General features: G+C 33.5%; 1 protein-coding gene across 1 annotated transcript in view; it reads right to left on the bottom strand.

Annotated features, from left to right (window-relative positions):
* The window catches only part of LOC115210272 (E3 UFM1-protein ligase 1), a 120251-nt gene extending 104793 nt beyond the window's left edge, over nt 1–15458 (bottom strand). Inside the window, exons 1-4 of the mRNA XM_029778763.2 lie at nt 15285–15458; nt 6354–6499; nt 4829–4955; nt 2535–2649 (exon numbers count right to left, since the gene is read on the bottom strand). Coding sequence (XP_029634623.1) covers nt 2535–2649; nt 4829–4955; nt 6354–6499; nt 15285–15358 — 462 coding nt within the window. The 5' untranslated portion in view covers nt 15359–15458. The remainder of the gene's footprint in view (nt 1–2534; nt 2650–4828; nt 4956–6353; nt 6500–15284) is intronic.
* Nucleotides 15459–17992: the final 2534 nt, after the last annotated feature.

Genomic DNA, 17992 nt, shown 5'->3' on the forward strand with positions numbered 1-17992 from the left:
TCTGTGATGTTTTACTCAGTTCTGCTATTTGTGGGTCTCCCAGAATGTTTGTCAATATCAACATTTTTTCAGCCATCTTGGAAACATCCGAACCATTCGTACACTTGTGTGTAGCTCATACACTCCTCTCCATACACTTTCTGCAACTTTGCATAGGCCTCTGAGTAGATATCGTCACGACAACTTTTTCTGTTATGGTCAATGCAGCAATCACACACTGCACATGTTCCTCTCAAGCACTGCTGTAAACAGCAGAAGTGAGCTAGAATGTTAAAACTTAGTGAGCATGCACAGCAGAGTTCAAGGTCAATCTTTGCCATGCAGCATCACTCTGCATGCTTTATCATCATTACTATGGCAACAGTCTAGATACTTATTGATCAGACCTCGTACATATATATATATATATATATATATATATATATATATACACATACATACATATAACAGAGGTGAGGACTGAAATCTTTCAAAGATATGTCAAACATCCATGTCCGCCGGTACAGTTCAAGTAAAGAATATATATAAAAATATATATTCAGAATTTGCCAAAACAATAAATGAAGTATAAGGAAACAAAAAAATTGTAGGTGTTGATGATCTTTAATTCATAATCCAAGTTGGTACAGATCCAATATAAATTCTACAAATTGTTTTGGAGTCTAATTTATTCTTGGAATAAAATTAGATTCTTTGTCAGAAATTACATATTGGTATGAATAATTACAACCAACAAAAATATAAAAAGACCTTTCATAGCCCAGACGGGAACGAAAAAATAAAATAGAATGAAAAATAACTAGAATGCCAGACCATTCAAAACCAGAAAAATATATATAAAAAAAACCACTCCAGTATTTTATTAATGTTACAATTTACAATATGTAAATATCTAGTAAAGACAAATAAATTTAATGAAACAAAAATTAGCTACAAAAATAATAGGGTTGTCTTAATTAAAAATTAATAACTACAAACTGATATATTATCCACTACAGAGTAATAAATGTCCAAATTCTAAGTTAATAAGGTAATATCAAATGAAAAGAAAAAGCAATTTTTTGTTTATAAAATAGTCACCTACAAGTAAAACAGTAGAAAGAGAAAGAGTAGTATCAGTGAAGGAAGAGGAGAGAAAATAGTAATACAGTGAAGGAGAGGTAGTGAGAATAATAGCCATGACTGAAAGAGTAAGAGAAAGTAGTAGCCATTTGAGAAGGAAGAATGTTGAGTGTATCCTCTGTTCTCAACATATGAATGAGAAAGGAAGGGGCGAATAGAATAATAAAGAAGGAAGGGGGTGAAAAACAGCCATTCAACTCTGTGTGAGTATATGTGTATATGTGTGTGTGTGTGTATGAAAAATGGAGGTATGTGAATGTTTGTGTGTGTGTGCATAATGAAAATAGGATGGTGAACATACAATGCTGAAAATAAAAACTAACAGCATTCCAATTCTGTTTGTGTGTATGTGTGTGCCTGGGAAGTATGTGAATGGTTGTATCTGTGATTATTTTGTACCTCATTTAGTACCTTATTTAAATAACAATTAGCCATCATTATAAATGGTACAGGGTCAGCTAAAAAATAAATAGAAATATCAAAAAGGTTGTAAGATAATTAAATGAGTTAAAAGTAAAAATCCACTGTCTCACAATCACAGATGAACCAAAATTAAAACACTCACAATATCTTAAAATATTAAAAAAAAAAACGTGAGAGGAACCAACTTGAGTAGTAAATACAAATGGTGAAACATTATCAAACTCTCAAAAACCACTAAATCAAAATAAAACCATATAGAATAAAACACCTGTAATAGGCATCCTTATTTAAAATTTTTAAACACACATTTATTCCTATGAACAGAGAAAAAACCCCTTTCAGATTTAGAGTTTAGCAGCCTTCTAGAAAATAAAACCAAAAATAATTCCTCAGAACAAAGAGAGCAGGACCTAGTTTTGTCTTTGGAATTAATTAGACTCTGAAACAATTTGTAGAATTTATATTGGATCTGTACCAATCTGAATTATAAATTAAAGATCGTCTACACCTACAATTTTTTCCTTTCCTTAAAGTTCATATATATATATATATATATAGATAGATCATCATCAACATCATTTAACATCCGCCTTCCATGCTGGCATGGGTTGGACAGTTTGACAAGAATAGGTCAAGGTAGGAGCCTACACCAGACTTCTGTGTCTATTTTGGCAGGACGGCTGGATGTCCTTCCTAACACCAATCACCTAGCAGAGTGGACTCCTGGCCATAACAGGATATATAGATATATCTTGAATGGGATTAGGAGCGAGTCATCTTGCTTAACACCCAGTGCTTTGAGGGAATCATCCCCACTGTGTTAACTGCAGGGCACTTGCAAACAAGCAAAAACACATACATTGAGTACGTGCAGTCAATAATGTTTACAAAACTAGTGCTGCTTCTAATTCATAACTGAATATATATATATATATATATATATATATATAAAACAGTATATCTGACAACATAGAAAGAAAGTAACTTACCAGGGTGATAAAGTTTTTGGGTAAATCATAATGGAGAACGAGATCAGTCAACAAAACATGGCCCCTTTCTTGTAACTTCTCATCGATCTCTTCTGCTATATATTCTTTGTAATTACTTGGAAATTTTACATTTAAAAATTAAAAAAAGAAAATGAAATTAAACAATCAATATATGCATATTGACAATGAAAATAATTGCATTTAGTACTTGAATTATTGTAGATAATAAATATTTACTGATAAAGGTTAAAATATTGAAAAGTGGGAGAGAGAGAGAGGATGGGTTTGGGGGACTAAATTTAAACACAGGTTGTACTGTAAGCCAAATGAAAAACTTAGGTAGATACACAAACAGCCTTACCACCCACCTATCATCTTTAAAAATTTTATTACTAATATTAGTAATGGGATATCTAACCTTTCTTCCTCTAAAATAAGGCAGCCTTCTATCAAAATAGTGCACTAGTCAATAGTAGCTTTAACCCTTTTGTTACCAAACCGCCCAAAGCCACCCGAAAAAAATTTTGGTTCATGTGACCAAGCCGCCCAAAACCGCCCGTAATTACCTATTCATATTTAAATGAGAATATCAGAGCAAATCTCATTAGTATATTCCTGAAAACACGTGATTATACTTCATAAACAGTTCATCTACAGTTTTGTATAACGATTGATGTGTAATTTTAATTCCCTGAATTTTGGGAGATTTTTTTCCACATTTTTGTCGGCATCAATTTTTCTTCAACTTTGAAAATGGATAGGAGTTTCATGTTATCAAGCATTGATTCCGAATTTAAAGCTTTTTCAACGGAAAATAGGGAGATATCGAGAAAAATAATCAAATAGGTACAGAAGCACGTGGTGTACAAAATAATAAGATATTTTTTTATCCATTAACTGAAAGCAGCGATTCCGAAGAAACAAATCGGCAATGGCGACAGCAAAGACGATTTTACATCGGAATGAAGTAAAAAAACTTTAAAAATGTTTTTATTAGCAATTTTTCCGAGGAGATAGAGTTTATCTATAGTCTTTCTTAGGATGCGAAACCGTTAGACTTTTATTTGTTTCAGTATGCTTGTTTGAAGCGATCACTTCGGAAACAAATTTACGCAGATTGTAAACAAACACAAAATGGGGGATCAAAGTTTGGAAAATTTGTGAAGCAAATACTGGGTACTGTTGTGAATTTAATTTTTATACAGGGAAACTAATGTTAGTCAGCATGGCTTAGGGTATAATGTGGTCTGGAAGTTATTGTTTGAAGCAATCAATGCGGAAACAAATTTACGTAGATTGTCAACAAACACAAAATGGGGGATCAAATTTCGGAAAATTTGTGAAGCAAATACTGGGTACTGTTGTGGATTTAGTTTTTATACAGGGAAAATAATGTTAGTCAGCATGGCCTAGGGAACGATGTGGTCTGGAATTTATCACTTCCATACCATAACCAGGGCCGTATATTATTTTTTGACCGATTTCTTTAGTTCGGTCAAACTTGCGGTGGATTCCAGTATTTCACTTTATTCCACCTTTATGGTACACCTGTTGTGCATTAAATTCAACTGATGATCTAGTGATGTGCACAATTCTTCTTTATCAAAATTTTGTTGCATACCCATTTGAATATTAGCTGATGATTCATTTTCTATGGTTATTTTGTGAAAGTTTCCTACAGCTGGAATGCTAACATGAAAATCCTCATTTCTTTTAAGTTAACTAAGGTGCTAATTCCAGACTGCAACTTCAGGAACCCAGATACTTTTCAAAGAGACCAGGCATGCATAGTTACCTCATGTCTATTCTTTCAAATACAGAGACTAAAAGAAAAAAATACATCTTTAAAAATTTCTTATCTTGAGTTTAGGTCAGTGCAGTTCTGTGTGAAAATGACCTCTGAAAGAGATATACCAAACACCAGTCTTCTTTCTAGCATGGAACCTGAAGATTTGCAATATATTACACACCATCAAGTAATGAATGTAAAGAGATTAAGGATATTCATTATTGGATCAAAAAAAGTGCAGGCTCTGCATGAATAAAAGAACACACATTCTTATATTGAAGAACTGCACTGACCTTCTAAACAAGAGATTTACATTGAATAGCTCCCAGAACTGGTTGGAATTAAATGTAAAAATATTCAAAATATCTAAATGAAATGCATCTGTTATTTGTCTTTTAATTTAACTGGAAAGATTACAACACTTATTTTAACTTTATTGTTCCTTTCCATCCATTTTTATCCACGTGTGTGCATGTAATTAGTTAATACTTAAATAATGACCTACCTATTTATCAACTGACCTAATACAAAACTTAGACCAGGTGTTGTTTTGATTAATTCATTCACTCGACTTTCTATATGAGAGAAGTCAACACAAAGAATGTTCTTCAAATCTGTAAGATTGATCCGACCTGAATAATGCAAGGAAACAAAATATAAACAAAATAGTAAGCATTTTAATACTTCCTACATTATATATGTTGACATCAATTTACCTCTCTGCCTGTTATCTGTTTAATACTTCCTACATTAAATATGTTTACATTAACATATCGTTGTCTGCTTATATGTCTCTCTAACTTACCACACATCTATTTCTAGTTAATACATTCAGTGTTCTTTTCTATTAAAAATATCACCTCTACCTCAACTCAACCAGTTTAGTTATTATGACCTATAACCAAAAAAAAAAACAGTAACATTTACACGCCGTCCTTTTTTTGTTTTTAACAAAACAGAAAGACTTTTAAAAGCAGAATATCAACTGTGTCATCAACAAATATATGTTTAAGAAGTTTCACAATGTAGTTCCAGGTTCAATTCCATAACACAGCACCCCCGGCAGGTATCTTGTACAATTGTCTAATGGTACTCAATAACTTGTGAGAGGAATCTGGTAGATAAAAGTTGTGTAGAATGATATTATAAATAAATATCATAAATATATATATTTGTATGTATAGTTTTTGCTGATATATATCAGCAAAGGATACAAACACTAGCATGGAAAAAAGCAGAACTTTACAAACCAAATACCTTGAGATATAGACTGAGTTAAAGACACTCCTTTATCATTGTTGTCATTAGAAATGCAATGAATTGGTTCACTGGAAATTTGTAACAAATGATCCTATTGGTCACCCATTATGATCATTCTCAATGCCCACTTTTCAGTGCTAGAATGGGTCAAATGGAATTTGTTGAAGCAGATTTTCTACAGCCAGATGTCCTTACTGTTTCCAACCTCACCTGTTCCAAGTAAGGTAGTATTTTCCCTGACCAGACATGTTTTACATGGAACACTTGAAGCAAGCAACATTGCTTGTATGAAATTGATGCTTGTTTATAATCATATCAAAACAAAGGTACATACAAAACACACACACACACACACGTATGACACGCTTTTTTTCTGTTTCTGTTTACCACATATACTCACAAGGTTTGGTCAGCCCAGTGCTCTAGTGAAAGACATTTATCCAAGGTGCAATGCAGTGAAACTGAATCAAAACTACATAGTAGAGGGGAAGCTTCTCAACCACAAAGCCATACTACACATCAAATAAACATATTTAGCAATGGTACTGCCCCTCATCAAAAATAAGCCTTTTTAACTATGGTATTGCTCTTCATTAATAATAAGTCTCTTTAACTAGGTCACTGCACTTCATCAAAATAAAGATTAAACAACATAGATATGGAGAGAAAAGGGATATTAAATGCTAATTAACAAGAATAAATGGCGAAATATGTTGAAATATCATCCTTCTTATTGTAGTAAACCACAAGTAAACAAATTTCTTTTTTACCTCCATGAACATACAACTCGTCCAGTATTTCTTTGTCAAGATGTTGTAAAGTTAGATATTCCTTGCCATCTGTGGTGTATATCACATCAATAAGTTTCAGTTCAAGTAGCTTTGATACTACTTCAACAACATTTTTCTCTGATAACCTGAAATATAAACGACAATATATAAAAGCCTTCACTTTAACATAAAGACTATGAAACTGCACATATTTTCTAAAGATCACTGCTTAAATAATTAATCACAATAACAGAAACTCCTACATAACATTGTTTGTATCTCCAGAAAATACTTTAGTCTCCAACTACTAATTCCCTACAAAACTCAAGGATGAGACCCACAATGGAATGCTGTTCCCATAACTAAATGCAGATACACACAGACACCATAGAACACCTCCATACAAAGGCTACTCCACAACTGACAGGAAGTTACTCACCAACATACTTCAATCTATCCCACAGACAAGCTGTCTATTCTCTGTTTTTTCTACTGCTACTATAGTGATCTCTGCTATTTTTAGCTACCTGGTCTTGCACTACCTCCACTCAAGGATATCAAATTCAGCTGTCTCTCTGAGGCTCCACAGTAACCCATACAATCAGCCTTTCCTCTCCAAATTGTCAGCTGTCTGGAATTTCCACCCTGCTCCCAACTTATAAATGTTCAAGAACATTAACAACATCAGTCTCAATAGTTTCAAAAAGTTTGTGAAGACCATCAGCACAGACTCTTCCTTAAGAGAAAACCAATAAAAAACATAGTTGCTATCTAACCAGACACTTACTGAAAGTAACACATTCTCTAGTTATTCAGATTGGTCCTCTTCCTCTCAAATTATCAGAGGTAGCCTCAAATAATAGAAATGGGCTCAAACTAATTTGAGGCAATCTCAAGCTACAATTAACAATGTAGAAAATGATGACTCTTAAAGAGTAAGTAAGAATCTTAATAATCATTAGTGAGTAGGCTTTCCAACTCTAAAAGCTGTTGTCCATATTTGTAAAACTATATCATCTCATAGAAGCTTGTATGAAAATAGATTTTAGAGAGTAAACATTGTATAGTAAGAACAAGCAGTCATGTGTCTTGCTCATGAGACACTGAACAGCAATTGCAAAAGTTTTAAACTTTTGACAATGTTGTTAATTAGTGGTTCAGCTATTCACAGCTGTTGTGCTTCATAAATATTTAATTGAACAACTTTCAAATTTATATCTTAAATTAGAATCAACATGGGATTTATGCTGTTTTCCTCTTGAAAATGTTGAAGATACCTCAAATTGTCAGTTTGAACTCTTGGCCGCATATTCCAGACTTTTAGGAGAATACACTAGAATTGATTCAGGATTATAGTAATTTTTTTTTATGTTTCAGACATTGGGCTGTGACCAATTTGTTGCACCATGTTCAAGGGTTGAATACAAAAGTCATTACTACTGATTCTGGAAGGATGAAAGATAAAGCTGACCTAGGCAGAATTTGAACACAGAAAATATTTTATCTGACACTGTAATGATTTTGCTATTCACTGCAACAGATATACTGCTTGGATTTGAACCTAGTATTTACTGTTTGTCAGCTACAATACAGAGCATATGTTACCAAATACTATATATATATGTATCATATTATCTTGTTTTACTGACTACAATATTAACATATTGTGTAACTGACTATAAAATAGAATATCGTGTATTAGCATATTTTGTTACTGACAACACTATAGGAACATCAGATATTAACATATTTGGCATACTTTCACTACAAGAGATTTTGGCCATGAGCTTTTCCAGAGATTGAGACTGGGAGAGGAATATATTCTAAGATCAGAGAACTACTTTGAATGCTTGCAACAGAGTGGGCTCTGTTAAGAGCAACTGAGAGAAAGCTGGGTGTTAACCTGAGCAATAATGGAATAAACATCATCAACTAAAACAGTCAAGATCATGTCTTTTCTAATGTAATCTAGTGAGGTTAGATGTACTTTCACAAAATTTTCATCTACCAAACATCATTGAAGTCTTTGGTCAACTAGAGGCCATGGAAAAGTACTCTCTGTTGAACAACTGACCACCCCAAACGATAAATAAGTTGCTGACATACTTAAGATTGGCTTCAACAACAATGAACAATTTATCACAAGGATCAAATTAAAACCATTTGGGATGTTGAACTTGAGAATGATGAAGGATTATTGTATGTTCACAATTCTGGTAATTATGGGCAGTATATATAGCTGTCTCACACCCAAGAGGTGTACTAACATATATCTGAATAAACAACAACTGATCAGAAAGAGGTCTCACATATGATTTCAAAACAAGCTTAACACCCCACCCCCACCAAAATGAAAAAATGGTGCTAAACCTGACTATAATCAAATTAGTTGAGAAGAAAACAGGTCTGAGTGTAGGAGGCCTCTTGAGAGATTACATTGATAAAAGATGAAAGTGAAACAAATGTGAAAATCAATGCCTGCTTCCTGTGCTAAAATGAAAAAAAGAAGGCATTGGAGGGGTGATGCATACCCTGTGCACACACAAGGGTATGAAATGTAATTTAATAAATATATTCTCAGACAAATTCATATTTCAGCAAAATGACATCAAAAGTTATTTGCCCTGCATATCATTTATGCATATGTAACAAAGAAAAAAAACATTTTGATTCACCCATCTGCCAAAATTTAATGAGTATTTCTGCCAAATTTGGTGAAAATTCGTTCAGCTGTTTTCCAGTAATTTTGCAAACACACAGAAAAACAAAGATAAGTGACTACAATACCCTACTTTTGCTTTCATGTGCAGGGTAAAAAGAAAAAACAAGCATCCTTGAAATGTTGTGGACAACTAGAGTTTCGACACATGGCTAAGCATTCTTTCATAGCCATTTAGTTTCAAATTTAGAGCTTTTGAGGATAACTTTCATATTGGAGTGTAATTCTTAAGGGGAGACCTTTCATATATATAATAAACTAAATCAACAAGATCAAATAAATGGATGTTTTCAACTGTTTCTGGAGAACTGAAGTCAAGAACTGACCTTCTAATTCAGTGGATATTTCCTGAGTAATCTATAAAAAAGTCAGAAGCAATGGCCAGGGAATACTGAATTTAAAGAGTAAATACCATTTAATAGTTTCAGTGACAGCTTGTGTATAGGCACTGCAGAAATGCAGTATCCCCTATTTCCACTTGACATTATTGATAACATTCAATATAATGAGTCTTTTTTCTTTATACTTCTACATTATATAATCTTTAAGCATAATGTCAGTAGCCATCCCCTAGTTTAAGAAAAAAATACAAAAATCCTCGTACAGAACTGTGTGCTTCACAGTTCCAGCGATGTGGTGTTTGGCTGTTGTGCGCATGTTCACATGTCTGAGATAGGAAGCTTCACACTAGGGAGAGAGAGCACTGTGGTTCATGTAGTGCCCTAGTGTGCTGGTGAAAGGTAGTGTTTCCTTTTGACTCCGCAAGTGTTGTGCTTAAAAATGTGTTTATATTCTTGAATGTGATAAAGCGGAGAATTAGATTATTATCCTGCTTCCAGCTAGTGTTGCTGCCAGGATTTGAAAAATAGGGCACATTTCATCCCCTTATTTTGTGATTTGGGGGGATTTTTGAAAAACAAGGGGGAATTCGCAGTGGTGTTCAGTGAACAAATTAAATACACCACCCAGCAGTGGCTAAAACACGAACTAATCAAGTTTATGCATAAATTTTCTTTTTACATGTTTGTTTTCTTTTACACAATATTAAAACAACGGCTAAAAATTTTCTGAAATAGCACCCCGACTAATTTCATCTACGAGCCACCACTGAACAGTTTGGTGAGCGATTGAACAAACTGAGCTGAAGTACCATGTAGAATTTTAAGAATTACATGTTTGATCTGCTTTAACCCTTTCGTTACCAAACCGCCCAAAGCCGCCCGAAAAAAATTTTGGTTTATGAAACCAAACTGCCCAAAGCCGCCCGAATTTACCTATTCATATTTAAATGAGAATATCAGAGCAAATCTCTTCAGTACATTCGTGAAAACACGTATTATACTTCCTAAACAGTTCAACTACAGTTTTGTACAATAATCGAAGTGTAATTTTAATTCCGTGAATTTTGGGAGATTTTTTTCCGAAATTTGTTCCTATTGTGTTTTCAAAATTTGTAATTCTGACAAAAAATGGATACGAATTTCATTATATCAAGCAGCGAGTCAGAATTCGAAGGATTTTCTACTGAAGACCTTCATAAATCTAACTCTATGACTGAAAAAAAAAGCACATGGTATTTGATAATGAATTTGATGTTTCATTTTCCGAAAGTGAAAACAGTGAATCTGAGATCTCCGATAGCGATAAAGAAAACGAATTGGCACCTGAATGGAGTGAAAATTTAAAAACTGTTTCTTTCGGTGATTTTTCTGCAGAAACTGGACCAAGCCACAGACTTTCCCAGAAGGGTAAAGCCTTAGGCTATTTCTATTTACTTTTTCGAATAAGCGTATTTGAAATCATTACAGCGAAAACGAACCGTTACGCTAAACGTAAACAAAACGAAAGAAAGGATAGTTTGTTATTTCCCACAACCTTAAATGAAATTAAGGCCTATTTTGCCATAAATATTATTATGGGTATCAGAAAGTTACCCAGAATAACAAATTCTATCGTAAAATTTTGTTGTATACCCAATTGAATATTAGCTAATATTTTCTATAGCGATGTTTGAACAAAATTTTAATAATTTTATATTTTGTGGAATTTACCTGTATCTACCTGCAAATAGAGTCACTTTGTGACAAAAATTATAGTATAGAATTGGTTGAGAATATTTCATTAAATTATCTTCCAAAAATCAGATTAATATATCGATAGATAAAAAAGTTATAGTTGTTTAATGAAACCAGACTAAATTTATGATTACGTTAGAAATTAATTGAAACACATAAGGGGTGTAATTTGGTCAGAAATATAGTAACGAAAGGGTTAAGTAGTGCAAAAATTACAAAAACACATTCACTGACTAAGCAATCCCTGACTTGAGATGATTGGTGAATAGTTACTGACTAAGATAGAAAATGAAACCTCATTTGGTGTATTTGTATGGGCTGGCATGGAGAGTAAAAGAAAGATTTTCCTGTTTGATCACATCATTGCCCAAAGTGACTTTAGTACAGAATAAGGAAATCAACATTGGTATGAGTGGCATCCAACTGATGAAGCAGTACTGATATCAAAAGCATGAAGTGTAGCAATGATGACGAGAAACTTGATTGCGACAAACTTGCCACAACTTCAAAAACAAAAATTGCAATAAACATCATGGGAAGAATATTCTATTTGAGAGTTGTAGTAGTAACGTTACTTGACAGGGTGTGTAGCTTGGAGATCAGGGCGTTTCAGAGGTTGAGCTGCAACTTCTCCACATTGAGAGGCACAGCTACAGTACTATAGACGTGTGATTAGAATGTCATAGGAAAGAATTGCAAGATGGATTCTTCAAGCTGACCTAACCAGCAAGGGACCTATGGGTTGACCAAAAAAGAGATGGTAGGATAATATTCATATCCTCACTTGGTCACAGTTGGAAAGTCTACTGTCAATTGCTTTGGTTAATGTTTACCGAAAACAAAATCAAAAAGAAAAAAATAGTGCAACAGGTGTAAAAAAATGTGTAGAAAACAAATATGAAAACAAAAATGCATAGAAAGCAATGGGGCGGGATTTAGGAAAATTCACAAGATCCAAGATTTTCTTTTATAGCTTTTAGGAAAATGGGTTTTTTTTAAATGAAATTTTATATAAATACCTTTCAAATGGCATACATTTGGTTATAAAGAAATTTGTGGGTAAAATCATTTCCAAGGGAGTGAGGAGAGGACTTCAGAAAATTCACAAGATCCGAGGTCTTTGCCCACAACTTTGAGGGAAATAAATATCTTTTAATGAAATTGTATATAAATAATTTTTAAATGACATGCATTATGGATACCTAATGTGCTGTAAACCCTTTATTTTTGTTCGGAAGAAAAGGTGGGGCTCCCAAAAAATGCGTTTTTGAAGGTGAGGTGTGAAATTGTATTTGCCCCTTTGGCACTGTCATGCTTTTAGTTGTCAGGAGGAAAGTAGAAAAAGTGTGACGTCAATTTGACGTCACTCGTCCACCTTCGTTTCTTTCGGTAGAATTTATCAAAACGCGTGTAAATTTATCAAAATAAAAAACGCAAAATTTATCAAATTAAAAAGCACAAAATTATTCGGTAGAATTTATCAAATTAAAAAAACGCAAAATTAATATATTTTTTGAAATTGCAAATTATTTAGAATGTAAAAATATAATTTTCAACAGAGAGAATTTATCAAAATATAAAACAAATGAAGCTTGAAGTTAAGTTTAAAAATAAATGTGATACTTATGCTCTGTAGATACTTATACTCTCTAAGGTCTCAAACACATGGATATAGCTGTCGAATTTGCTCCAATAACTTTCCAAATGTTTCGTCCTTAAATTCATAACGCCACATGAATTCGATGAGATGGGTCTGAAGTAAATTTCGGGCTGTTCCATTTTCTCTTTTGTTACGATTCTTCACATGCTTCCATAAACATTCTATATGGTTGGTTGTGGCAAATGTTACCGGATCAACAAAATTTATTGAATGATTCACGGTCAAATGCCTGTATCCTAGCTGATTGAGCGTATTATACGAACGCCAAAGGTCGGAAATTATGGTTGTACCAGGCAATATATGCTCTTGTATAATTTGCAAAAGGGTGTCCGCTGTCCGATCTTCCACTGCCACTAAAAAACATCTTCTGGTATCTCTTTCTAAAGCGCCAAAAACCCACTGCGTTTTAACCCGATGGCCAACATTATATTTTCTTCTAACAAACGCGCTTTCGTCTATCTCTACAATTCAGTTCGGCCCTCCGAGCTTAATGTTTTGTGCAACATAATATTCTGCACATATATCACGGCAAAAATTCCTCCAATCTGTTACGGCTACATTTGCTATATGACATTCCTGTCCTATTCCCTTTGCTAAATTTTATTTTGCCCAATAATATAATATATCAATAATTTGTTGACACTTCAATTTACTATTTTCTAGAAATGTTCCTTTTCTAATTGAAACCGTTTTTCTACAAGGCCTTCCACATGACCATATCAATTCATCCGACAAATTTTTTTTCGCTATTTCACTCATGCTACCTCCACACGATATACATATTTTCTGGGTATTCAAAAGTCCATGTCTCTTAAGCCAATTAATGCTATCTGGTGTTGTAGCCATGGCGATGGCAATATTGTGGTGATTAATTCCTTTTAGACTTATTGAAGCCATATTGAAAATTTTTTCGCACGTGTTGATATCAAAGTGAAGAACTTTCAAACTTTGAATTACGCGCGGTGGTGGTCAGTGGTCATGCTGATTGGTGTATGTGATCGTGGTGGTGGTCATTTGTGCAGATTTGGTGTGATTTCTTTTTTGTTGAGGTCTGACGTCAGATTTTTCTATTTTCACTTCTGACAGTGCCTATATTTTTAGTTATGGAAGATCCGATTCTGAAAAAAAAATTTCAAAAATCGCATTTTCAAAATTTCAATTCTCCGGCCTTGGCCTTCAAGCGGGCTATTCACATGCTAGAAATAACAGCCAAATCTCACAAAACTGCGATAACATAACGAAAGAAATATGTAATCAATCTACACACCTTTGGCGATGCTTCGGTATATGTACCGGTGTACTTCCGGAAGTACCGGATACATTTCAAAAAAGTTTTTTTTTTATATATATGGGGAGGTTAGGGTTAAGGTATGTGGCGATGCTTCGGTATATGTACACACGTGACTATGTTTACATTTCTGAAGATAACAGAAACCCTTTTCTCCCACCCCTAACCCCCCATATATAAAAAAAAACACTTTTTTGAAATGTATCCGGTACTTCCGGAAGTACACCGGTACATATACCGAAGCATCGCCCACACCTTTCTGCAAAGATTTCTTTCAGAGTAATTTGCCGCAGTAATATGATAAAGTAATTCACGCGAAATTAAAGTTGCTTTTTTTTATTTTTAAACTTTTTCCGATTGTTTTTCAATCAATCTACGTGGGAATATACAGAGATTAAGAATATGGAAAAAATAAACACAAATTCAAATTTTTTATGAAAATCTCCGACCCAAAATTCCCCCACCTCCCCGCCATCCTGCTGTCTAAAAGTGAAAATGTCTTGTCTGAATTAAAGTTTTGTGAAAGCGATTTTTGATTTTTTTTTTTTTTTTTTCGGAATTGGATTCTCCATAACCAAAAACGTGGGATTCTGTAGAAAAAAAAATCAATATATATCCATTTTCCCAAAGTTATGACGGAAAAATCGGATCTTGTGAATTTTCCGAAAGTCGCTCTCCCCACCCCCCAGGTTTGTTTGCGCAATTTTTTGTCATATTCGTTTTCTACACAGTTGTTAACACTCAGCAGGTAAATTGTTAATTATTTGACGTAGGTTAGCAGCAAAATGTGAAAAATTTGGGAGGATGATAAAATCAATCAAGAAATTTAGTAACAATTTGAACCCGACTGCTTCTGCAGAAGTGAGTACATAATATTGTGTGCGATAAATATATCACTTTGTTAAATTATACAGCAGTGAATTGCGAAATCGATAAATACAGATGTGTGTGTGAGTATATATATATACATATATATAAACCGAGGTACTACTGTATATATATATATATATATATATATATATATATATATATTAAGCATAAACCAAAACAAAAGATTTGTATGAAACAGCTATGACGTGGGGTAAACATATGGCAGACATATAAGTATAAAGAAATGTTAAAACGTTAAAAACAAGAATATAAGTAGACACATCTAAGGTATGTATCAAGAGACTTGTCATCAACTTACTTCTGATGAGATGAAACACTTTGAATACGTGCAAAATTTGCCCGAAGTTCGTTTATCTCATCCCAGGTAGCCATTGTTGTTGAACTCTTCACAATTGAAGTTACATTTCCCCTCTCTTTCGTGGAAGATTTCTGTGTGATTAGTGTAAGAAAACTATTGCTGGACGTCTTGATGCTTTGTGCAAAAGTACGTGTGCATTGAATGCATAATAATTATTAATTACTACATTGTTTTAGGCAATGTAATAATAATTAACAGGGTTAATGTTTACTTGGATCTGTTCAGTTTCGCTCACAGATTAATTTTTTTTTTTTAACTAAACAGTTTGAAACTTTGTATACTGATGGAATGCCTCACGCAGAACACGGTTTACTTTGAACATTTTTGACAAAATTTGGTATTTTAGATGTTATTTTTTGTTAGATTTGTAGTATTTGGGTAATTTCAACCAATCAATGACGTGTATTCGGTTGAAGAAAGCTACTGGTGTTTGCGATAGTAATTGAAGAGGAGCAGCTGATTTTCTTCTGCTTACTAATGTATTCCATTGGTATCACCTGAAGTTAAAAGAACTGAATATACTGGTAAAGAAAAATCATTTTCCACAGGTTGACCTCTTAGTCAACTGTCAAATGATTTCTACTTGACTGTAGCATTGCTAATTTGGGGTATCTTAAAGAAAATGAACTTTTGAATTCCTTAAATATTGTACAGCTCTCCAAAACTGCAAAAATGTATTGCTTGAATGGTTTCTGATGGACAAGTAGCAGTTAGTCATTGAGGATGTTTTCTAATGTTTTGCTATTCAACTTTCAGAGGTTGATAAAATAGGTTCTGTCAAGTAGTGAGGTTCAGCTTAATCAACAATATCCTTCCTGCAATAAGATGCCTTGTTTATTTAATCAGTGAATGTTAGAACTGATACGGTCTGAAGATATCACTTGTAATTTTTAGTTAGGACCCTTTGTTTTGAGTTCAACCAACTACTATACCTTTCTTCTCTGAGTGTGAAATACTTGCTAGTAATGTTTTGTGATAGATTCCATAGACTACATCATTTACCCTTCCTCTTGCAAGAAAAACCTTGTGCCAATGTGAAACTATTTCATTAAGGAAGCAATAGTGGATATCACTAACACAGTAGGCCATTAGATGAGATACTCTAACATAACCACTTTGACACATTAATTGTATATGTTTTCATTTCACCAGAGTTGTTAAAATAACATTTGTTACATAGCAATATTCATTTATAATCTTTTCTTCACAAATCTTTAATCCAATTACTTGAAGAAATTGTCTTACTGTAAAGAATTTTCAATTACCTATTATTTTCCTCTTTTTACAACAGATACACTGCACACATTTTTGTACAAATCACATTATTCAACTGCATCTCAAAACTGATTTCATGTTGAAAAATTACTCATAGATTTTTTTATATTGTTAATGTCTTTTCATCTCCTTGTGTAAAGCTGAAATTAAAAGGGTTAATCATTACTTCCTTTGAAATAACTCGTGAACTTTTCTGACAGGTGTGATTTTCTCAAGTATCTATCACAAAACATTACTAGCAAGTTACACTAATTAGAACCATTTTATTGTCTAAATTGATAGGTATTTTGAATTAATTGCCTCATGGGCCACTTATGATGGTAGTTTAAAACACAAATACTGTTATATTCCTTGGTCCAACAGTCAGGTTATCAATATCAGTGTGGTCACTGAATCACATACACGGTGATGTTGACCATGGAAGTCAGAAATTAATTTGCAGATTTTGACAGTTCCTTGCAGTTTAGCATAGTGTTTCTTTGCTGCACACTTTCATGGTTTCTTTATTATCCCACAAAAGTGATTCGAAATTAAAACCCACTAACTAATAAAACAATCAATGTAAGAGAAACACTTCCAGTATATGCTACCTTAACTTGTAGCAATATTGGTTTCAAATTTTAGTACAAGGCCAGTGATTTCAGGGGAGAGATTAAGTTGTTAAATTGACCCCAGTGTTCAACTGGTACTTATTTTAACAACCCCAAAAGAATGACAAGCAAAGTCAACCTCGGCAGACTTTAAACTCAGAACATAAAAATGGACGAAATGCTGCTAAGCATTTTACCTGGCATGTTAACAATTCTGCCAGTTCACTGCCTTTATATTTGTTGTAATATTATTTTCAAATTTTAGCACAAGGCCAGCAATTTTGGGGGAAGTGGTTAGTTGATTACATTGGCCCCAAGATTCAACTGGTACTTATTTTATTGACCCCAAAAGGTTGAGAGGCAAAGTTGACTTCAGTGGAATTTGAACTCAGAAAAAAGACAGACAAAATGCCACTATGCATTTTGCCTGGTATGGTAATGATTCTGCCAGCTCACCACTTTATTTTATGTATCAATATTACTACATGTATAAAGGCAGCAAGCTGCAGAGTTGTTACTTCACCGGGCAAAATGCTTAGTGGCATTTCATCTGTCTTTACATTTTGAGTTCAAATTCCACTTTACCTCTCAACCTCTCAAGGTAGATAAAATAAGTACAAGTTGAATCCTGGGGTCAATGTAATCGACTTACCCACTCCTCCGAATTTGCTGACCTTGCGTTAAAATTTGAAACTAATATTAATATATAAATATATTAGTACCAGTGTATGGCAACACATTGAAATAATATATATATTATATATGCATATGGAGTGTGTGTGT

This window comes from Octopus sinensis, linkage group LG4, assembly GCF_006345805.1.
Source record: "Octopus sinensis linkage group LG4, ASM634580v1, whole genome shotgun sequence".
NCBI classification, from domain to species: domain Eukaryota; kingdom Metazoa; phylum Mollusca; class Cephalopoda; order Octopoda; family Octopodidae; genus Octopus; species Octopus sinensis.